At 32.8% G+C, this 24,430-nt stretch overlaps 1 protein-coding gene across 1 annotated transcript; it reads right to left on the reverse strand.

Moving 5' to 3' along the window:
• Positions 1-498: 498 nt before the first annotated feature.
• On the reverse strand, positions 499-10,203 carry LOC142358539 (uncharacterized). Its single transcript, XM_075409937.1, has 2 exons — positions 7,606-10,203; positions 499-583 (listed from the first exon to the last, which is right to left on the reverse strand). The coding sequence occupies exons 1-2, from the start codon at positions 8,592-8,594 to the stop codon at positions 499-501; spliced, it is 1,074 nt and encodes a 357-aa protein (XP_075266052.1). The 5' UTR covers positions 8,595-10,203.
• Positions 10,204-24,430: the final 14,227 nt, after the last annotated feature.

The raw sequence follows: 24,430 nt of genomic DNA on the forward strand, positions 1-24,430 counted from the left end.
TCTTAGAACAACTTAGAAAATTTGGACCATTTGTGCCCCCCCCCCCCCCCCGCCGCCAGCTTAGTGGGCGCATATTCTTTGTGCCCCCAGTCGCACGTGCCATATTTTTACATAATGATTTACTATGTAATGTAATGGCACAAGCTCTGTAACTGGCGGGGGGGGGGGGGGCATAACGTACTGGGGGGCTGGGGGGGGGGCACAAACGGAAAAGATCCGAAAATTCTATTTGCCTAAATTTTTTATTTAATGGGTTGTTTTGTATGAGCACAAACAAAATTTTCCCGAAAAAGAACGTTTTATAATTTGGACAGGTGTTGCGTTTTCATTGATACGTTTTTGGGGATAACTGTTTTTTGATATACGAATGGAGTGAGTCTATCATTCTTCTTGACACTCTAATTCTCTTTCTTGACAGATGGATGCGAAGCTTCTACCAGCAAAATGAAGCAAAAATTCGGAACCCACCCCCCAACCCCCCCCCCCCCCCCCGTGATCTTATGTTTTACACCCTTGATTGAGTTCGTCACTTACTTGGCATAGTTGGCCGAATCGTGATTTCTCCTGTTGAGTGATGTCGGATCTGAAACACAATGCAATTACTATCTTTGATCTCCCTTTACATCACTGATATCGCAGTACTGAAACAGAATATATATCAAATGATTTAATTTTTTACATTTGTCTGAGATTACATTTGTCTGTGTTGATTTACTGAAAGATATGAACAAAGAGTATTTTGCAGGCTGAGGTCCCAAGCCGAAATCAAGTAGGTCCATGATCAAAAGCAAAATTATCAGGAGGGGGGGGGGGGTGGGGTGTCGTGGGTTATCAATTACAGTCTAGAAAATTACAGAAACGCATGAAAGTCTGGATATAGACAAACGAGAGTCAGAACATTAACAAGTAAATTTGGTGAACTCGCCAAAGTCTTCACGAACGCACGTTGGTCTAAAAGAAGACGAACGAAAACACGTTGATTGCGGAAACTCAGGACTTGAACTAAAAATTTAAGATAACAATTAAAAACGCGTCCTCTCAAGTTTTGACAACATTCAAAAATCATTTGTGCTCCAGAAGTTCGATTTCAGGAAAAAAATGAGCTCATTGTGTTGACTCTTGCGTTGTATTGAAAGTTTTTCGGGGATCGAAATTAGATGAAATTGAACAAATCAAGTTCATGCCTTAGAAACTCAGACTACATCATTTACAGTCAAAACCAAAAAGAATTACAAGGTATTTTTTTAGTTTGAGAACCATATTTTGAAACCCAGATAATCATTGAAAAATTTTGAGTATTAAAAAATGAAATAAACTATGTTACGAAGCCTGGCGAGCGCCTGAAGGTCGGAAAAAAGCAAATTTTAGTCTGTAACTGTATTGAGATACTAATTGTTATCAGGCATCTCAGACTGGAGAAAAATGAGCGAAACTCAGGCTGGTTTTTAATTTTCCCGCATTCCAATTAATCAGAGAATCAATTCAACTCGCTACTGTGAAACTGTTTGCCATAATGCGAGAATTTTTGCTTTATTAAGCTGCAAGAAAAATTTCAACTATTAATTGTTTTTATTAAAGTTAGAGACTCAAGTTGCAGGAAAATTCAAATGGCAGTTTTCAACAAATTTTGGTGAAATTAAAATGCCTGGAAGTCTTCGTTTTTGATTGAAATTGCTTTGAATTTGAAAATTTTTGCAGAGTAAAATATTCCTACAAAAATTTTTACGGAATAAAAAAGTTTGGACAACTTCTACATCCAAAAAATTGCTTAAGATATATTAAACATGAATATTAACATGAAGAATGGTGACCGCTTTAGGTTAGTGTTTTCTTGTCATTCACTTTAAATTCTGAGAGTCCTTGAAGAAATAGAAGTTTTGTAAGATGAATGACAGTGCTTATCCAAAAAAATCATCTCTATTAATTCGGAGTTGGCGTTTCTAATCTTCTAAAATGTTTTTATGGAGACAAACAGGGCCAATAGAAAAACTTATGGAGACAAACAGGGCCAATGGAAAAATTAAGCTGCTGGTTGTCGTGCTCTTGAGCACAAGGGAGTGTAAAATGGCCTAAAAGTGCTAAAATTTACAGGTATCTATAGTCGCTATCAGTATGACAATTTACAAAATCGTCTAGATACAGATAAACTGATAAGGATTAATTTACATCTGAAGTGTGGACAAGTTTTTCCCCATGCCGTGTACGGCAAGTATTAATACAGTCTAACCTGAGATCATGTCAATGGTATCTACAGGGAGGATAATCTACTTGTTTTACGTTGATAATTTATGTGGTGGGAACGTCGAATTAATCGCTCAAATTTATGGTGTATGTACACTTATAGACTTGTGGTATGAACAAAGTTGAAACAACGATTCGATTCAACCTAGTAGCCGTTTTTCGATAAAAATTACTTCAACACCATCAGTTAAGAAACTTTTGTCTATATCGAAATTTTAACTAAAACTCTAAGTTCTGATCTTCTTGTTATATCACGTTGTTGTCTTATAAATGACACTTAGTTCAGATTAGTTATGAAAACGTCCATTATTGATATTCAAAAAAATTCAAATAAAACTTATGCGTCACTGCTCATTGTCCAAATTTCACTTGCGTCGTTGGAAATTACTTCTAGTTAGTTTGGTTTTATTTCAAATTAGGAAACATAGAACTAATTTGTCAGTTTTCATTCGTTTCCGAAAACAAAAGATACCTATATTTGGATGCATTTTGTAACGTTTTGAACTCATGAAAAATTGCACAAAAATAATTATCGAAGCATATGGAAACTTCATAGGCACACGCTAAAGGCCCCACCTCATCGCGAAAAATTTGTAAAAAAATTTGGAGCAAAATTTTAGTAGGCCAATTAAAAGCAGATCAATACAAAACAATGCTTAACAAGAAGCTTCTCTCTCTCTCTCAGAAATTTTTAAGCTTCTATCATACGAGTATAAAGCAGAGAGAGGTGGATCAAAAATAAACCCGTGAAAATGGTTTATGGAATATGATTAGCAAATGAAACTGTGCCCTTCATGTAACAACAAAAATGCAGCAACAGTGTTCAGTTGAAAGTTCCATCCAATCGTTTATAGTTATATTAACGTTTCTATAGCTTAAAATCCCCGCCTAATCATGTTTAGAACACAAAAGCTGTTTTTTCGGGTACATCTTCTCATCTGTATCCTTTTAGAAGATTTCGAGGATCTCGAGCAATATTTAACAGTGACAGGAGTACAAAACTACAGAACGCGGCAGTTAAAAGTGGGCTCCAGACAACCCTGTTACAAAGTTCAATTTGAAGTGCAACTAATTTTATGTAGCGTCATCAACAAAAAGATCTTTATGTTAAGCCACTAAAGCATGTTTTTTCACTACTGTGTTTTAAGCATAAAATTTTGGTAACCTAAATGCATGCTGAAATCCGTTTTCTGGTTATCTCATCATATATAGAGAGCATTAAACACTCAGAAAAGTAAGCTAACAGTATTTCTTGTTATCAAAGTATAGCCCCCATCTTTTATCATCTGGTTTTGTTGTTTTTTTGTCGTTAAAAGATCGCTGAGTTGTTCAAAAAATTTTAATTTTTCTCACCGCGTAATTTATACACTTTTGTACTGAACTCCATTTCTTTCAGTTTTTCTCCGCTCATTATCAAAATCCACTGCTGTAAACATTGCGTTCTAATTAAGTTGATGGTTCTAAACGAGTGCTCTGGTGGCCTGGCCACGTTCTGATATTAATCTTCGCCATGGCTGCCCTGATATAACATCTTCAAAGATTTCCATGAAAAATGGACTGATTTATGAAAATTTACAAAATCGTCTAGATACAGATAAACTGATAAGGATTAATTTACATCTGAAGTGTGGACAAGTTTTTCCCCATGCCGTGTACGTTAAGTATTAATACAGTCTAACCTGAGATCATGTCAATGGTATCTACAGGGAGGATAATCTACTTGTTTTACGTTGATCATTTATGTGGTGGGAACGTCGAATTAATCGCTCAAATTTATGGTGTATGTACACTTATAGACTTGTGGTATGAACAAAGTTGAAACAACGATTCGATTCAACCTAATAGCCGTTTTTCGATAAAAATTACTTCAACACCATCAGTTAAGAAACTTTTGTCTATATCGAAATTTTAACTTAAACTCTAAGTTCTGATCTTCTTGTTATATCACGCTGTTGTCTTATAAACGACACTTAGTTCAGATTAGTTATGAAAACGTCCATTATTGATATTCAAAAAAATTCAAATAAAACTTATGCGTCACTGCTCATTGTCCAAATTTCAGTTGCGTCGTTGGAAATTACTACTAGTTAGTTTGGTTTTATTTCAAATTAGGAAACATAGAACTAATTTGTCAGTTTTCATTCGTTTCCGAAAACAAAAGATACCTATATTTGGATGCATTTTGTAACGTTTTGAACTCATGAAAAATTGCACAAAAATAAATATCGAAGCATATGGAAACTTCATAGGCACACGCTATAGGCCCCACCTCATCGCGAAAAATTTGTAAAAAAAAATTTGGAGCAAAATTTTATTAGGCCAATTAAAAAAAGATCAATACAAAACAATGCATAACAAGAAGCTCCTCTCTCTCTCTCTCAGAAATTTTTAAGCTTCTAAGCTTCTATCATACGAGTATAAAGCAGAGAGAGGTGGATCAAACATAAGCCCGTGAAAATGGTTCATGGAATATGATTAGCAAATGAAACTGCGCCCTTCATGTCACAACAAAAATGCAGCAACAGTATTCAATTGAAAGTTCCATCCAATCGTTTATAGTTATATTAAAGTTTATATAGCTTGAGTTCCACACCTAATCATTTTTAGAACACAAAAGCTGTTTTTTCGGGTACATCTTTCGAGCAATGTTTAACAGTGACAGGAGTACAAAACTACAGAACGCGGCAGTTAAAAGTGGGCTCCAGACAACCCTGTTACAAAGTTCAACTAATTTTATGTAGCGTCTTCAACAAAACGATCTTTAAGTTAAACCACTAAAGCATGTTTTTTCATTACTGTGTTTTAAGCGTAAACTTTTGGCAACCTAAATGCATGCTGAAATCCATTTTCTGGTTAACTCATCATATATAGAGAGCATTAAACACTCAGAAAAGTAAGCTAACAGTATTTCTTGTTATCAAAGTATAGCCCCCATCTTTTATCATCTGGTTTTGTTGTTTTTTGTCTCGTTAAAAGATCGCTGAGTTGTTCAAAAAATTTTAATTTTTCTCACCGCGTAATTTATACACTTCTGTACTGAACTCCATTTCATTCAGTTTGTCTCCGCTCATTATAAAAATCCACTGCTGTAAATATTGCGTTCTAATTAAGTTGATGGTTCTAAACGAGTGCTCTGGTGGCCTGGCCACGTTCTGATATTAATCTTCGCCATGGCTGCCCTGATATAACATCTTCAAAGATTTCCATGAAAAATGGACTGATTTATGAAACCACAAAATTGTTTAGATTTTGAATTGACACAGCAACAAGCAGATAACTAGTTGGCTACATATTTTTCCTTTAGAAAACTTTGAAACTTTTTATAAAACCAAAAAACAACCCAAACAAAATGTGTTTTTTGTTGTTACAACTTTGTTCCCTTAACCGTTCTGATGATTTTCAGGCGTTGACATTTTCAGGCCGTGACAGGCTTTTCATTCATGACTCTTTTTTTATGGTCTGCGTTGACATATTATGATTATTTTGAATCTTTTCAGCAAATCAACGCTTTATTTCACAAAATTAGACCATGCTTCGACCACATCGGTATCAAAATCTTTATTACACAACTTTGTATTATTCACATATTTTGAGTAGTTACGAAGAATTTAATCTGTAAACCAGTATAAAAAGGTTAATTTTATGCTGCTCATTCTTCGCCATAAAACGTAAAATCAATGTTAAAGTTTGCTTAAAGAAATTCAATGATAGCTGTCAAAAAGTTACCTACATTGTGTTGACCAGTAAGTCATTGCAATTTAAAATGAAACAAATTTTAAGGTCATAGGGTACTTGTGTAGTGTCAGCAAGCCAAAACTATCATCTTGAAAAACTTTTTCTAAAAACAACATTTTTCTCAATCTCAAGGTTGTTTGCAAATTTTATCCAGCCTAACCCAAGCAAAATCGTATCCAGCTGAATACCTCATGCCACAAATTTCAACCCGTCCCACATATTAAACAATAATTGACTCCCCCAGCGAACATTCCAAAGTTTAGTCAATAACAGATAGTTTCAAACCTATGAGCAAAGTTTCCTCGGGTTTTTTTTCTCTCCAGTTCCAGATCAATTTCAAGTTTTTTGCGTGAAATTATTTTTCAACTTTTCTTAGCTTAAATTAGCTATTTAGATCTCTTTCATAGAGACCCTATCATCGTTTCCATATTCAGTCCTCAACTTCTTTCTAATGTTTTTCTTTGTTGTAAAAAAATAATGAACAGAACGCTCTAACAACCCCATATGAGAGTAATTAAGAAAAACCAACGGAATCTTTTTGTTCTCCAGTTTTTTTACTTATAGTCTTCTGGTTTTTCCCGTTGGCAATTGATACTTTGTCAACTGTTTTCCAAGCTTTTGGGTATCACTGCTCTTTTTCACGTGGAAGAGTGTACGCGTTACTGAATGGTGTTAATCAATTGCTTTGTTTGATTTTCAAATGAACTTTTTAATGTCTATCAAAGTTAAGTGTCGACTGAATACAGATAGGGCAATTCAAGGCCCCCTTCTTTTCATTCGCCATTTTTGCCATACTTTATAAAATTTTCTCACACTTTTTGTTCGGGTTGACCATTCATTTTGGTCATTTTTGTGAGCTACTAAATTTGCCTGGAATAATAATCATGATAAATTCGTTCTCAAACTGGATATTTTGTCAAGTTGGCCGGAAATCTATATTTTAATGATTCTGAGGATAAAATAAACGTTCAGTTTTTGTCTCTTGATAGTTGCCAATAACAAAATTTATCCAGTTTTTGCTAGCAGTTTTTGCAAAAGTTCCATCGAAACGTATCCAGAGGACTTTTATCAAAACAAGTCACTCAGAAAAACAGGGCGGGATTTTTGTGCACATAAAAAATAATATGACCGGGTCTTGATGTTAAATTTCAAACTTAAAAAGATATAGAACTTGATTCAGCGAACAATTTCTTGGCTGATCGCATTTTGCGCATCACAAGAACACGCCTGCCTAAAAGAGGCAATGGGACTCTTTCCAACCCAAGCACAGGTGCCCAGACCAAAGTGACTTCTGATCAGACCATTTTCGATTGCACACCTGAGTGTGATGCGCTCAAATCGCAAAGTCAGGCAAACTCTTCGAGCGCCCGAAAGTCTGGACCATCGTCGTAATAAGGTATCTAACAGAGGTGATTTGGGTCTTTCCCATTATAGCCCCCCCCCCCCAACCTAGTGGTCAGATAACCTATAACCCCCAATCATGGTAAAATTACCAGAATGAGGGGGCTATAATTTCATGGGAGGGGGGCTATAATGCGAAAGACCCGGTGATTTGGGTCTGAAATTGAAGTTGTGAAGCATAGAGTAAAATGGAGATAATTAATTATTGATAGTTTTAACAAGACTTACTGAGGATTGAAAATTTTGGTCGCGATGATCTTCATAAAGCGTTCACACTCTGCAACTAGTTCGTTCAAGTATCCATTTGAACTAAAACTAGAACTCCAACTGCTTTCGGAGTCAGAGAGTGTCCGCCTCTTCGTTTTCCTGAAGGTACCTTGTAGACTGCTCGATTCTTCAGGGTCTGAGTCATAACTGCTTTTGTGTGACAACAATGATGGAAACATGTCATTTGACAGTTCGCGTGGGGTCAAAGGAGGTAAGGACGAAGTCGTGTCATCTTGTATCTCGTTGGAGTCAATTTTACCCGACCTTAGACTCCCGACACCACTGTCGGTTTTTGCACCTTCAAATTGCGCCCCATTTCTGTCTTTGGAGTCTAAATACTCGGAGTCTATACTTGACCGTCGCGAGGCCTGGTCCAGACTCGAACCGGTGTCACCCAGATCCTTGCTCATGAACCCTGGATCGTCTGGTGTCGTTGGGGCATCGCTGGATATGTTAAGTTGGGTCGTTGTTTGGTCAATTTCCCCGACAGATAAGGTCAAGTTTTTGTCATCCGGCGTTGATGTTTTGGGTAATTTAGAAGTGTGGTGGTCATGGGGTTCGCTGAAGACATTGTCATCCGGGAGGTTTGGAAAATCGAGGCCTAACTTGGCACTGCAAACGCATCTTGGATCGCGGTTCTCAGCGTTGCATTTATGATAGGATTTCTTGTGGTAAATCATGTCGTCGGGTTCTGCTGTTAAACTTGTCTGGCTCGGGGTTAGAGTGTCCATGGCTCCATCGTTCATGTTTGATATGGACATTAAACTGCTCGGAAAGTCCTCAGTGAAGGTTACCGATGACTGGTCCAGGAAGTAATCGTTATCCGGGTCGTTCTCTGGCGAGTCGGAATTCTGGAGGGAATTCATTTTTTGTAAATGGGGCGAAATTTGGGTCGATTCATTGGGTACACTAGATGAAAGTGTTCTTCCCAATGGTGATTTAGAGGTCATGTTGGCTTTAATTAAGTTCAAATTATGTACCACAAAAAATAATTTGATATCACAATTTTTACGTGATCAAATTATACAATAATGATCTCAGGGGACAAAATAATTAAGGGAACCAAATTTTACTAACTTAAATAACCCTTTGCGTCTTGGAAAAAACTGGTAATGATTATTTAAAGCTTTCGAGGGAGACGGTTCTGGGACAATAAAAACTTTGCTCTACTTGTTGTTAAAAATGCGCTTGTTTACCTTTTGTACGTAGTAAATAAACAGCTGACGTCATAAAAACGGAAAAAATGTAAACAATCGTTATGCATAGTTTTCACATCAGCAGCAAATCAATTAGTTAAATTTGGCAATGAAAAGAGATGAATTTATGACGCAAAAATGCTGTATATTTTTCAATCTGAAGCAATTAATTTCGACTTTTTTGCCGAAAAGCTTTTCAGCAATTACGCATTGATGCAAATGAAGAGGTAATATGGGCGTAAAATTTTTAAATTTTGTGGAAGTTATTTTGTTTCCTATATAATTTGGAAATCAAAGTAGGAAAAAAATAGCATTTTCCATATAAATCAGTTTAACGTAAGAAAGTTAAAGTAGAACTAAATGATACGATGTTCAAATTTAATTTGTAACTGTTTTGCATTTGACTTTTAAAGGAGCAATATCGTAGGTGTTTAACAAGTGTTAACTAATTAACTAATTAGAAATAAACAAATTGAGCAGATAACGGAGGAAGACAATTAACTACGCGGTCACCGGTAACTTGACATTTGAAAGTCGGTGTAAGTTAAAATTGCACTCTTTTGAACCAAATCTTCCGCTAAGACTTCTGCAAAAAACTGAAAAAAAAATATTTTGCAAAAGCAAATATAATTATTCAATTGTCACCAGTAGAGAAAACTCAGCGGTAAAAGAATGGGAGGAAAAATAACAGTTTATTAGAATGGAAAATAATGTCCAAATATACGGAATAAATTCGAGGAGCAATTTTAGCACTACTAACCATTAGCAACATGAGAACATCTGGTTAGCGAATTTGAAGCTCAATAAATTATTAAACTGTTAGTTATGAGAAATAACTCAGCATCCACTTTTACCAAATAATTTCCAACAGCTCAATTTGCGTAATGGTAATAATAAAAAATATCAATTCAGCAACGAATTAACTCAAAGCATCGGATGTTACAAAAGTTCTTTATGTTTCCGTTTGCAACAATTGTAATTCCGTGGAAATATAATTTCTTTAATCGTTGCCAATAATATTGGAGCTGAAATATTTGCAAAAAGTGAACAACTTTTTTTTCAGAAAACTAATTTTAAGCTGCAAACTTGTACTCTAGGAGTTGTATATGTCTTGAAGAAATAGACGTTATAAAAAATGTTTTAAAAAGTGTTAAAAATACAATATAAATGTACTAAAAGCTGCTGGTTCAGAGTTGAATTGTAAAATGTAAAAGCACCACTCTGAAATTGTAAATTTCTTATTATTTTGCAAGGAATAAGAAGAAGGAAAAATTGCATTTCCATTCAACTGAAAATATTTTATTCCAAAGTTTGTTCATGCGAACAGTATTAAACGTATTATATGTCAAATAACTCTTTTTGCAAAAAAATTGGTCAGCTTTTGCAGAGAATAGAGCAAAAATGTACTATTAAAGTTCTTTATACTAAACACACTTGCACACAACCGTACAATTTTTATACTCGCTTAAGTTGATAAAACTTAATATATTACAAGCAAATGTTTTTTTGTAAACTGTAAAATTTGAACATATTTTTCTGTTTGAGTAAAAACACGCACTCTGTTCGTTGCCATTACTAAAAGCCTACATGAAAAAGTTAAACTTTTGGTTCATATCAAATTTTTGCAGCGATTTGAACGACAATGTCAAAATTTCAGCGCTTTTATTTCATGAACACAAAACGCGTCATTTTAGCCGGTGTCACCCATATGTTAAAACATGTAAAGGCGTCTCTGTGTCTGGCCGTTCCACCAAAAAAGTTATGTTTGCACTTTTAACTTAAAAAATTGCACAGTAGAAATTATGCTTACATATTCAAAAAAAAATTGTCCTCTGCAAATTATTGGTTTAAGTGGAACTATTTTTTTCATTACAAAAAAATTATGGATTATTATTTTCTATCGATAGAAAATAATAATCCATAATTTTTTTGTAATATCTTCAATTTGGAATAAACTAATTTAAAGGGAAAATTAATATCAATAGAAAAATATGTGTTTCAGTTTTTCTCCTTATTATAGACTTCTATATCAGTATAGCCACCACGAAATTATAGCTGCCATATTTATGATGAATTATGGTTTTATGGTCACCTTTGAGGGGGGGGGGGAGGGGGGTAGGGGGGTAGTTCTTAGGTTTCAGCGCTACTTTTGGGGGCTCTAATGATGAGACGAGCCTGAAATATTTTCACTCATTTCCGAATATTTCAGCAGAAAATAATTTGATAAATGAAGAGAGTAGAAAGTTTTAGCTCGGGAGAAGAAATATTTTCCTAGAAAGTGTGTCATGACTTAAGCAACGAAACACGTGGGCGACATTAAAACTGAAATTTTTTGCAATTTTTGTTGTCATTGTCGCGGCAACTTGACCCGAATTACATGTAGGGACTGCTGAAACAGACAACAAACATATCGGGTTTCTTAATCAACACATGTTGCAACGACATCACTTTAATAACTCTGTGATAATTCCATAAGAAATGCATAACAATTCTACTAGCAATGAAGAGTGAAAAAATTATTACATGAACGACAATAAAAAATGAAAATAAAATGTTCAAAGCTGAAATTTTTGACGTTCTGATCAAAATTCGTGAAAGAACAGAGTTTTCATGTTGAATTTGACTAGGAAATTTTCTCTGTGTACAAAATTTGATGTTTTCATTAGCATTTGTGAACAGTTTAAAACGACTTTTTGAACTGCTAATTGTTCATATAGTCAATATCTTGTGTTATCAAATTATTTTGGGATCTTTTCCGTTTGCCCCCCCCCCCCAGTATGTTATGCCTCCATTTACAGATGACTTCTCATTACATGGTAGTCAATTACATGGTAAAAATATGGCACGTGCGTCTGCGGGTGCAAATAATATGCACCCACTAAGCTGGGGGGGCACAAACGGAAAAGACCCATTTTGTGTTTCAAATTCTGACTTATAGTTTAAAAATTCTATTATAGAGATGTACAAGGAGGCTCGGTAATGTGCGTACGCACATAATGTTCCGACCCCGCTCAGCTACATTCTTAACTTAATTGACTACCAAATGATGAAGAGATCAAAAACTTGTAGATATCGTTCAATAAACAACCAATGGAATATAATAATGCCACGCTAGAGGGCTTATGACAGTTTTTGATAATAGAACTACTAAAAAGAACATTAAAAAATCAAAAAACAAACATTATTCACGACCACAACTCGATGTCGACAATAAATAAAATAACAAAATCAAACTCGCGTCAGATAAAATCTAAACAAAACAGTTTCACCTATACTTCATTAGAAAAAATATTGGACCGGTTCTCAAGGCGAATGATTAACAGGTCAACAAAAAAGTGAAAAAATAGCAAAGAGCTGCAAAGTTAAAAAATACGTTTCAATTTTTGGAATCAATTAACTTCACAGTTATTAATGTCATTAGATATCACCTGAAATCACTGAAATTTTCAATTATATCTCCATAGGAAGCAATTGAGACATACCAGAATCCAATCTTCAATGAAGCAAAAATTTTTAAGCTAATGGGACTTACGATTATTGTCATAAACCAAAAAGAAAACAAAAATCTTCTAAAATGTACAAATATATAAAAATTTCAAACATTTTATGAAGTATCGTAGTAAAAGTAGTAAAAAAGCCGAGGAACGAAAGTTTGAACCTAAAACTGTTACAAGGGTTAATTTATAGCTCACTGCAAAGGAGTTGTGACCTGTGAGATTGAGTTACATGGTGACAATTTGAATTTGAAAGCAAAAAAGACAGTTGAAAAACACTGTTCTAAAAAATTTAATTTGAAGGTCATTAAAACAAACCGCTATAAACTGAAGTTTTTATCTAGGTGGAGCTCTACGTCCTGGGGAAGCAATTCAGACCAATCATTATTAATTATATGGCTTAGAAAAACAAAAGGAAAGACAAACATAGAAAAAACAACAAAAAATCCACAAAATTTTGCGAGATACATTGGTCTCAGCCCAAAAAAGCATAAACTATTCAACAAAAACACTTAATATACACAAAAACGCACATTTCCAACGCTCATCAAGTTTTCCATTATGCTTTCATTCAATTAGATTTGCCAACAGTGTGATAATTCGAGAAGGAAACGAAATGGACTCATAAAGAAATGCAATTATGCTCAAAAAAGAGAAAGAAATAAAAATTATTTGAAAACGCGTAGTATCAAAACAAGGAAAATAAATTGAATATAAGAAAACCGTTTCCAACAATAATGTATTACTCGCACGGAATTGGTATTTGCTTGTTTTTACACTGAGCCCGAAGTTGAGAGAATTAAGATAAAGTAGTGGCAAAGTTCAAAAATTAAACGATTTTTTCTTAAAACAAATATATTCAAAGTCATAAGAGACATTAGATAACAACTAAAGGAATTGTCTAGGTTCATCTATACTTCCTAAAGAATTATTTGCATCTTTGATTGGGGACACTAAATCGTCGGGCAACAAAAAGTATAACAAATGAAAGCAAAACTCAAGAAGTCTAAAAAATTTTACGAAAACAATTAGCCAAAGCCGAAAAAACCATGAGCTAAACTCTTAAACCATATTATAATTTTGTGGGAACTTTTTATTGCAAATAGTATTTGTCATTAATTGAGCACTGATTTGAGATTCTTGTCTGTAATTTTCATAAAAAACATGTACATAGCGGAAATGCTTTGAGAAAAAGGTCGCGCCCCATTCAAATCTAAAAAATTTTTTATCGTAAGGATCCACGGTGAGATCAAGATCAGCCCAGATATGGCTGCGCGTCTAACAAAACACTCAACTGTTCAAATGATTGCGAAATAGATCAATTTTTCAACAAAATTTTCAGATTGTCAAAATTAACTAATGCTTTTTTTGTATTTATGGAGTTTAAATTTGCAATAACTTGCAAACTTATGATCCAGAACACTCATAAAACCAGTCGGATTACAATTAGCTCCTTTCTGAGCTCAAGAAGATTTCGACCGCAGTTTTAAGGTATCTGCTTCCAGCAAATTTAAAGCAAGTGGGCTAAAAAGAAGCAAATGTAGTCCTATTTTTCTCAAAAAAAGTCTGATTTTTGATAAATTTAGCATAAATTCTAGCCGAAAAACTCGGAGCGAACAACTCAGCAACCTTCTTTTATCTTTAGAAATGAAAAAAAGCAGTACAGTTAACAATTTTTACATTTTTTTAAAGCAAAATTGACAAATATTTGGTCAAAAATACTGAAAATGTGAATAAAAACAGCAATTATTCACAAAACTTTAAACCTCGATAACTCCCTATAAAAAGCGAAAAATGAAAACATCTTTTTAACTCCTTATTCTACGCTAGACTGGCTTTCTAATGATACCACTCACAACTCTCTACGATGGTTATATCGAAAAAAACCCATTTGAGTCTATAGTTCCTCCCTCCCCACTAAAGTGGGGGTCGGAACAAAATACAATAATTTAGATATCCATAATCCCACAACAGGAAAAGATCCAGACGGTTGACTAATTTTCCCCACGAATTTTAGCGGCTGTCAGGTGATAAAGTGACAACTTCTTCATATTTAGGATCTTTTTCGTGTGTGCCCCCCCAGCTTAGTGGTTTATTGGTTTAATGGGAAAAATTGTGGTTTAATGGAAAAAGGACCAAGATTTTAATTATTTAGCGAAACAAACTAAATAACAACCCCTCTTTATCTCCTGAACAGCTTTTCTTTGCAAAAATTTTTCGACAACTATTTCAAAATATTGAATGATAGAAATCCATTTGTTGACTTCCAAACTTCACTGTAGTTTGTCTCAAGGCATAAAAAGTTGAAAATTAGTTCCAACTTCATAGATAAAAAATAGCAGTTTTCATCAGTGTTCATCTTAAACATGTTTGTTTAAGTAAATAACTCTAACGATGAAAAATTTATACTACATGCAGTTCTAGCTGTATTTTACAGAGAACTCTAAAGCCACTTTTTTGAGATAAAAAGTCAATTTTGCCGCAAATATAAATATACTCTAGTCGAGACAGGATGTTAATCTTGCAAAATCGTGCTAGATTCGTGCAAAATACTGTTGTTCTTGCAAGATCTTGCAAGATTCTTGCGAAACAATGTTAATCTTGCAAGATCTTGCAAGATTAACATCGACGAACCTGCCCTATTCTAATCGTTCCATGATGTTGTCAGGAAAATGCTTAGAATAACAACTCTCAAGCATTTCTTACCCTCTCTTCTATCAGAAACTCTGGAGTGTAGCGGAAATAGTAGTAGTGGCACTATTAGTACTAGTTAGACAGAAGTTTAAGACTCTTTGCCCGCGCCGTTTTAGGAGTTAGGTATCTTCACGCTTGCGTTTCGCTTTTCCCTCTCCAGTTAAATTCCGGCGCGAGCTTTTGGTGTTTCCTTTTGGGTTTTGCTTTGCCCTGGATTGCTTTGCGTCGTTTGGGATACCCTTCAGCTCAGGTGCTTGAGGTTTCTTTGCTATTTAGTGTTGTTCAGTTTTATCATTTTTTGCGGGATTCGATGACACTTGAGGAGGAGGAGACGACACCCGAGAACGAGACAACAGTCGTTTAAAAACAAAAAAAAAACAAAATTCTTTGAAAAAAAACCAAAAAAAAAATCAAAGAAAAATTAAAAAAATAAGAACAGCGAAGACAGTTGTCTGTTCTTATCTGCTGCTAAATTGGTTTTTTCGTTGTGATATCTTTATTTTTTGGATTGTTTCATTTAAACTAAAATTTCATCTGCTACTTGAGTTTCTTCTTATCATAAGAATTAGGACTTAGATAGGAATATTGCTTTTCGTCACAACACTAGGATAGGAATGGACTTCTGCTTCTTTTTAGGAGCCTTTTTGTTTAGGATGTGTTAAGGAGCGAAAAAATTTGCAAAATCTGCTGTTAATCTTGCAAGAGAATATTGCAAAATTTTGTTAATCTTGCAAGATTATGTAGAGAGTATAAACTGATCTCTGAAAAAAAACCCAAAAAAGACTAGTTTTAGAAATAAGTAGTCTTGGGAACGGCTATATCTCAGGTGTTAGGTTGAGGATTGGTGACCAAATATCAAGGTCGAACAAAAGGTAGTTTTTCGGCTGCTAAGTTGTCAATGAGAATTTTTAATAGAATGTAATTGATGCATTTATTTCGAGCAGCCAGCATTGATTTGAAATGAAGACAAATCGAAAACTCATTATTCGTTCAAATGAATAGTTATGAAAGCATATTTTTTTCTTTCTTTTTCGACCGATTGACATACTTGATAAAGATAGGTATAGGTAGCATCGTTATCGAAAACACATCACGCTCAATATAAATTAAATTGATGTTTATTTGAATTTAATTTTGCACAAGGATTTCTGGAAGTTCAAACACTTGGTAGCATTTAATGATTTTAGCAAAATTTCAGCAGCATTTACAACAGATCGATTGTTATCTGTATAGAAAATACTTGTGTCAAAACAACAGAAGAATTGTTTTCAACTGCATATATTCCAAATATGCACATTTTGGCTTTACAAAGAAATTTTTCAAAATAAATTTTACCGGAACATGCTTCCCCCTGCATTACTTTATTCAATGCATTTGTAGAACAATAAATCAAAATTTGTCAAATTAACATTTTTTTCATATTTAAAAAAAGAAAATTAAATATAGAAAAGAAAGTCTTGAGTCAAATGAAAAAAAAAAGTAGAAACGAGCGCTGTTTCCAACTGATAGGAATTTTAACTTTAGTGGACACAATGGTTTAGTCTATATATTAATGGTTAAACAGTCTGACATTAATCCATTAAAAATTTTGCTCGTATTTGGTTATATTGGGAGAAGAATATGACTTTCTTAAACAAAATTAGGTGAAATTATCAAGGTTCTGTATTTCAATTATCCATCAAAGCTCTTTCAATCTGTCCAAACAAGAAAATCCTAATTTTTTATCTGTGAGAGCAAAACAAATTCAATAGACCCTTATTAATGTTGAAAATAATTGTTTCAGCTCTTACTATTAAGTCCCCATGAGCGTGAATAAAGCATTGAACTACAGAAAATCAACAAAGGTCGTCTGCCTGATCAACTTTTAACATTATAATTGAAGAACAAAAAGATATAAAAAGTATAAGTTTTTTATAGTATTTTTTTGCATTTAGAGCTTGAAAAGAGAAACATGGCTTACTATATTTCAAGGGAAGCAATAATAGAAAAATAAAAAGAATAAATTTGTTAAATGAAGTTGTTAAATTCTCTCCTGTTATTTTGCTTTTATTTGCGAATTCGGAATCTAGATTATATCAAATCAATTATTTTGTCAACCAGAGGGGGATTTGACTGATATTTTAAATAATTTTTTTTAAAAAGTGACGTTTATAATTAAAAATTTTTTTTATGCACGAAGTTTTTGAGTATATACAATCTACAATGATTACCATTTTTAAGATTTATTACATCGAAAAATCATGAACGTGTCCCCTATTTTCCAAAAATCATTAAATTTTGTTTCAGGATGCTTATCCTGGTGTTCAACATATAGCTGTTCCTGGATATGTTTTCTAATATTTGAATGGAATAAAAACTTAATTTCAGCAACATTAAAGTGAGCAAGCTCAATCTTGCGTTTGAATTAGAATTAGGTACAGAGTATGTGCCAAAATTGCTCATATTAGTTAACCAAAAAGCATGTTTTCCTCAATTTCTCATAACTGGATTGAACATTCTTTGTTTATTTTTACATTTTCTTCCTGAAAGAAGCAATACCTTGAGGCATGTAGAGGAAAAAAATCTAAATTTTTGCAAGTTGTCTTACTTTCTTGTGAGTGTTTGTCAGATCTGCTATCATAATCTAATACCTGATGAGCTTAAGTTTTACGGAACTTTTAGTTTTCAGGCAGAATTTGTGCACATTAATTCGCCAGCCTTGTTATATTTCAAGTCACTCAACGAGATAAATCTCTTAATTGTTTTACCGTTCCTTTATTGTTGTAGAATGTTTTCCTTAATAAAGATATATGACATAGAAACTCTTTTAGTAACTCCACTGTTGGTAAAATTAGCTCATTTAAAAGCCAATTTGTTCATTGCAGAAGCTGGCTTGTTCAAACACGACTACCCATGGATTAAAACGAAACAAAAAACAATTGCGTGAAGTTATTCTTCGTTGCTTTTGACTTTGACTTCTCATAAGAAAGAAAATCAAATAAAAAAAAGAAAGTCTTGAGTCGAACGAAAAATAAAGTAGAAACGCAAGCTGTTTTTTGATATTCAACTATTTGGAATTGCAGCTTTAGCGGACACAAGTGTTTGAACTACATTTTAATGGTTACACAGTCTAACATCAACTTATCAAAACCTCTGCTCGTAATTTGGTTATATTGGGAGAAGGATACTATTTTTCTTAACCGAAATTGGGAAATATTTTTAGATCTATACATTTCAAATATTAGTCACTGTTTTTCCATTCTGTCCAAACAAGAAAATCCTAATTTCTTTCTCTAAGCGCAAAACAAAACAATGTAACCACTTAATAAAGTTGAAAGATATTGTTTCAGCTCTCACTTTTAAGTCCCCATGAGCTTTAATAAAGCATTAAATACTGAAAATCCACAAAAGTTGTCTGCCCGATCTTTTTTCTAAATTATAATTGTAGAACAAAAATATGTAAAAAGTATGAGATCTTTTATATAGTAATTTTTTGAGTTGAAAGTTTGAAAAGAGAAACATGACTCACTAGATTTCAATGGAAGCAATAATAAAAAAATAAAAAGAATAAATATGTTAAATGAAGTTGTTAATTTCTCTCCTGTTATTTTGCTTTTATTTGCGAATTCGGAATATAGATTATATCAAATCAAGAACTCTTTCAAACAGAGGAGTTGAATGATATTTTATCCAATTTATTTTGAAAAGTAAGAACTGATATTTACTTTACAATTCAAAATTGTTTTTATGCACGTATGAATATATAGAATATATAGAATATACTTCATTTATTACCATTTTTAAGGTTGATTACATCAACAAGTCATGAACGTGTCTCCAATTTTCCAAAAAATCATTAATTTGTGTTTCAGGATGTTTTTCCTTGTGTTCAACATATAGCTGTTCCTGGATATGTTTTTAAATAATTGACTGGAATAAAAACATAGTTTCAGCAATAATAAAGTGAGCCAGCTCAATCTTGCCTCTGAATTAGAATTGAGTATAGAGTATGTGCAGGGGAGATTGAATACATAAAAAAATTTGATTCCATCAATATCAAAATTTAATTCTGTTTGCTCTGTCTTTCTTTTTTTTTTATTTGAGCACAGTTTTTGTTAGCTGATCACTTGAATCACTAAAGATTGTTTAGTCAATGTCCTCAGGTTTTCCCAATAATTTTCAAAAAAATTAATATAGAATTTTTGAAAGAATTTGTTTGCTTTCCTCAAATTTATCATCAGAAACCGCTCATTTTAGTTAACCATAAAGCATGTTTTTTCTTCTTTAGTTTTCAATGAATGGATTGTACATTTTACGTTTTTTTAGTTTTTCTTCCAGAAAGAAGCAATAACTTGAGGCATGCAGAGGAAAAGTATTTAAAATTTTGCAAGTTGTCATTTTTTCTTGTGAGCTGTTGTTGGGTCTGCTATCATCATCTAATGTCTGATGAGCTTACCTTTTTTGAGAACTATTTTTCTGAAGCAAATGGTATGCACCACAAATCGCCAGCCTTGTTACATATCAAGTCACTCAAAGAGAAAATTCTCTCAATTGTTTTCTTCCTTATAATTATAGAGATTTTGTTTGTATAGAGATATTTGACTTAAAAACTCGTTTAGTAACTCGACTGTTGGCAAAATTAGCTCTTTTAAACGTGAATTGTTTCATTGCAGAAGCTGGCATGTTCAAGCACGGCTGTTTAAGTTTTGTTTCATTTTTAAGTTTTGTTTCAAAATTTTTAAGTTTTGTTTTATTTTGTCTGCTATTTTGGACAATTAAAAAACAAGGATGCTCGTTAATGTGCAATTGCACTTGATGTTCCGACCCGAGCTCATCTAAATTTTTGAATTAATTGTCAACCAAATGAAGAGATAAAAGTTGATGTTTGAATTTAAAAAAGTCGTTGCACTGAAACCTAACTACTAACCTAACCTAACTACACACCGAAAATCATAATGTCATGCCTCCTTACAGTGCTCACTAGATCTGCCACAAAAAAGACTACGAGAAGAAGAAACAAACGACGAAATAAGCGAAATAAACAAAAATTTCACAGGCAAAAACTCAATATCTAATTTTAAAAGCACCTAGTAACAACGTCAAAATGCAGTCAGATAAAAATATACCTACACAATTTTACTTTTTTCTAACTATTCGTGGATGAAAAATTTTTTTAATGATACTAGTTAACAATTCGACAAAGAGAAGAAACAATGAGGCGAAATTCAAAACTCAATCAACAATTCAAAAACCAAATACTTTCAAAAGATTTAAAAACCATTAACTTATAACAATATAATTTGTGATAAATTTACTAAAAGGTCATCATGAAACCAATGGGACCTGTCTTTGGTTACACTAAGCCATAGTAACGGACTAAAGATGCAGCAAAACTCAAAAAATTGCAAACAATTTGCGAAAACACAAATTATTGAAGCCGTAAAAATCATTAGCTATTATCTGAACTGTATGTTTTTCATTCAGTTTCCATTTTCCCCAATTCACATAAAATTGTTTTAAAAGTATAAATAATTTCATTTGGGCCACATTTGAAAATCATTGGGATCTCTTTTTACGCCATTGTACTAAAAGAAGAAAAAGAAGCACAAATACACACCTCACAAAACATTAATGAAAGCGCATTTTGTCCTATAAACAAAATATCAGTAACAAAATAATATCAGAAGACGTGTTCAATTTTGAAATACAAGGAATTGGATGGGATCTCTCAATGATGAGAATAAGTTACAAGCTGACGAAAAGAACAACAAAAACGAAGAGAAATTTGAAAAATCTTTGAAAATATATAACACCATAAACTTTAAGACTATTCGCTACTGACTGCTTCGAATAAAATCATTCGTTTAATTCTCAATCAAAAGCTTTTGAGATTAGTCAGCATTTTACGGCTGCCTAAAGAATCAAAAACTATCAAAATCAGCAATTTCAAAAAAATGAGCGAGAAAAGTGTCGAAGCCATTAAAAAGTAAACTTTTCAGCGAAAACATTTCTTTTTTCATTTAATTTTTCAACAGCAATGGGAATCTTTTTTTAACAATTTGACTTCAAGTATTAAAAAATATGATTAGATACATTAGAATCACGAAATTTTCGAGAAAACCCGCAGTATCAACGCCAATAAAACCAATAGCTTTCAACGGAAGCCAATAAACACGCTTAATTATGCTTCAATGAATTGACCAAAACTTTTGTCATTCATAGGTCATAAATTGGACATTACAACAATACATTGACTATGAAAACAACAGCAAATACATGCAAAATCCAAAAAATCAGTAGAAAAATGCAAGAAGACCTTAATTTTAATAGCTTTCAACGGATTTCAATAATTACGTTCAGTTAGGCTTCGATGGGAGAACTTATCATGCATAGGTAATCAATAAGATGTCACAATAAGTCTAATAGCTATGAAAACAACAACAAACAGTCAAAAACCAAAAACTCAGTAGAAAAATTCGAGATGAAAGTGGCATTGTCACTTAAACAAAAAATTTTATCTAAAAGTATTATCTAAGATCCATTTAACGTCTTTTCAAGGCCAATGGGCACTAGTAACACTAGGTTATAATGCGAAATTGTTTGAAAGAGAACCAATAATACGGAAATATCAAAAAATCAACAAAAAATTAGAAATCTGTTGGCATTGAAGTCATATAGCCAATAGGTAGAAGATAAAACCAAAAATTATTCAAATTTTGATTTAGAAAGGAAGGGAATCTTTTCATTACTGAGACTCACGCACAGTTCATGAAAATAAGTTTTAGATTGGTTAATGTTCAAAAAAGTATTGAAAAATTAATTTTAAATTCATCAAACAGCCATTATATCCAATAGCTTTCAAAAGAAGTAAAAAAAATGCGCTCAGTTATGCCTCGAAACAAGGAGAAGGAAGTTTGTAATGCATATGTAATCAAAAAGACATCACAATAAGTATTATGACTATGAAAACAACAACAAACAAATGCAAAAACAAAAAATTCACTACAAAAGTGCGGGAAGAATGTGCCGCTGTAATTTTAGGCATAAACTTTCTGTAAAAACTTTATCTGTGATCCATTGAAAATTTTTTCTATACCAATGGGCAATACCTAGGTTATGTCCTAATGTGATAAGATTTCAAAAGGAACCAATAAAACGAAAACATTCAAATAATAATTTTTTTTTGAAATTTGGTTGAATTGAAGTCATATAACCAATATTGAAAAATAAAACAGCTAAACAAATTAATTTTGGTTGCAACAGGAAGGATGGGGTTCCTGTCATTACCGACATTGAAATAAAGTTCGCGAAGAAAAGTTTATGATTGTTTAATATTAAAATTTTCGAAAATTTAATTTTAGAGTCTTAACGGACATTAAATTCAATAGCTTTCATCGAAGGTCAAAACTTACGCTCAGATGTGACTCGATTAAATGACAAAGATATTTGTCATGCATAGGTTGTCTAAAAAATATCACCAAAAGTCTGATTGTGAAAACAACAACAAATACAAGCAAAAACCAAAAACTCAGAAGAAAAGTTTGAGAAGAAAGTGTCGAAGCCATTTAAACCATAAGCTTTTCTCTAAAAATCTTATCTATGATATGATCCATCGAAAGTCTTCTGTAGGCCAAATTGAGCTATCAGTTTTAACATAATGTGGTAAGATTTCAAAAGGAACAATAATTTACGAAAATAACCAAAAATTTAAAAAAAGAATTGAAATCTTGTGCAAATGAAGTCATATGACCAATATTTAGAAGAGAAAACCTCTAACTAGCTTAATTGAGGTACTTTTGGTTGCAACCTACTGCACTTTTAGTTAACGAGTCTAGGCCTTGGGACTCTAAAAACTCAGCGAAACCTCAAAAAGAAAATCAAAATTTCATTTAAAAGTTCGAAAACTCAGATTTGAGGCCAAAAAAAAATGAGCGATTCCTTAGAAACGATTTTTTTGTTCACTGGGCTTCATTCAACTGTAAATGGGTTTGTGATCATTGGAAACTTGATTTGAAAAATGAGTGGTCTCTAGGTGACTTAAAAACCAAAAATATGAAACGTTTTCTAAAAAAAAAAGAGCTCTCAAATAGATATCGATTTTTTTTTCATAGTAAACCTCCCTATGAGACCAGAACTAGTCTTTTTATCGCATTTCGTCTATTAGGAACACAATAATAATTCGTTTTGTGGCGTGCATTGTAATTTTGAATTAGTATTTTAATAGAAAAAACCTTAATTTGAAAAAATTACACTAAAAGTCAACAAAACCATACCAAATATCCCGTGTTCACACCAAAACTTCAACTTCAATAACTCCTCGAAAAATGCAAAATTCAAATAATGTTTTCTTTTTCAATTTCTACACTGGACGAGCTTTTTAATGATAGCACTGACATTTCTCTACGATGAATATATCGATCGGCCAAAATTGTCTGAACAAAAAAAACGCATTTGAGTATATAATTCCTTCCCCCACAAGTGGGGTCGGAACAAATATTAATCAGAAGTGAAGAATATTCATGTAGCAGTTTTTCTTAACAACTATTGTATACTTTAGTAGAATCGACGGCTGAATATATCCACAGCTACTTTTTAGGTTAAGTAATTTTTTTTTTAAATCAAAAAAATCTGGCTTTAGAATTCACTAATCGTACTTTAAAAGCGTTTCCTCGATTTTCTACATACTTTTTGTTTACAAAAACCTCACAAAATTTGATGAAAAATGAGATTTTAATGTTTTATGATAATAGTTTGAACTCGATTTTTTCATATCAGCTGAAGTATCTCTCAATTTGAATATTCAAACGTTGATTACAGCTTTATTTTTGACTAATGAAGTTTGTGTATGAGTGGGGTAAAAAATTTTTGCGCAATTTTTTACCGAGCAATTTTTCTCGCATTACCGAGCTTGCTTATTTAAAAAGTTATTTCAAAAAATGAAATCGTGCTCAGGTTTTATTCTCGAATTTATATCGGCTAATATTATGCTACCGACCATAGTTTTATTTTCATTCATTATCCCAAGTAACTGGCGTTGAGAAAAATTTATAACGAGTAAATTTAGAATTCCTCCTTAACGATAGATCATAATTTGAACATTCACATTTATTAACTTAGCTTAATTGACAACTGATATATCAGTGTTTCAGAAAATTTAAAACAAGAAACTTCGAAATATTCAAAAAATTATTTACTATGATTGGATTTCAGTTGTCTGTTTTCCCCGCTTGATGTAGTTGAAATTTTTTGCCGTTTCCCAACTGAAGTCAGATGTCACTTTTTCTTATTCAACTTGATGGAAAAATCAATTAATTTTAAATTCAATAGTAGTTAGATGTATCCGCGAAATTATGTAAAGCTGTTGATAGCATATTTTCGGCATAACTTTGAAACAGATTTTTCACACAAGCTCACTAAAAATGC

This window comes from Convolutriloba macropyga, unplaced genomic scaffold (genome assembly GCF_964194025.1).
Source record: "Convolutriloba macropyga unplaced genomic scaffold, txConMacr16.3 SCAFFOLD_572, whole genome shotgun sequence".
Classification (NCBI taxonomy): domain Eukaryota; kingdom Metazoa; phylum Xenacoelomorpha; order Acoela; family Convolutidae; genus Convolutriloba; species Convolutriloba macropyga.

What these genes read in the sequence shown, in the direction of transcription:
- LOC142358539 (XM_075409937.1), bottom strand. Translation starts at nt 8,594, where the DNA reads ATGACCTCTAAATCACCATTGGGAAGAACACTTTCATCTAGTGTACCC. An exon ending in ACCAAAATTTTCAATCCTCA is followed by an intron (nt 584 to 7,605) that starts GTAAGTCTTGTT and finishes ATTGTGTTTCAG; the next exon opens with ATCCGACATCACTCAACAGG.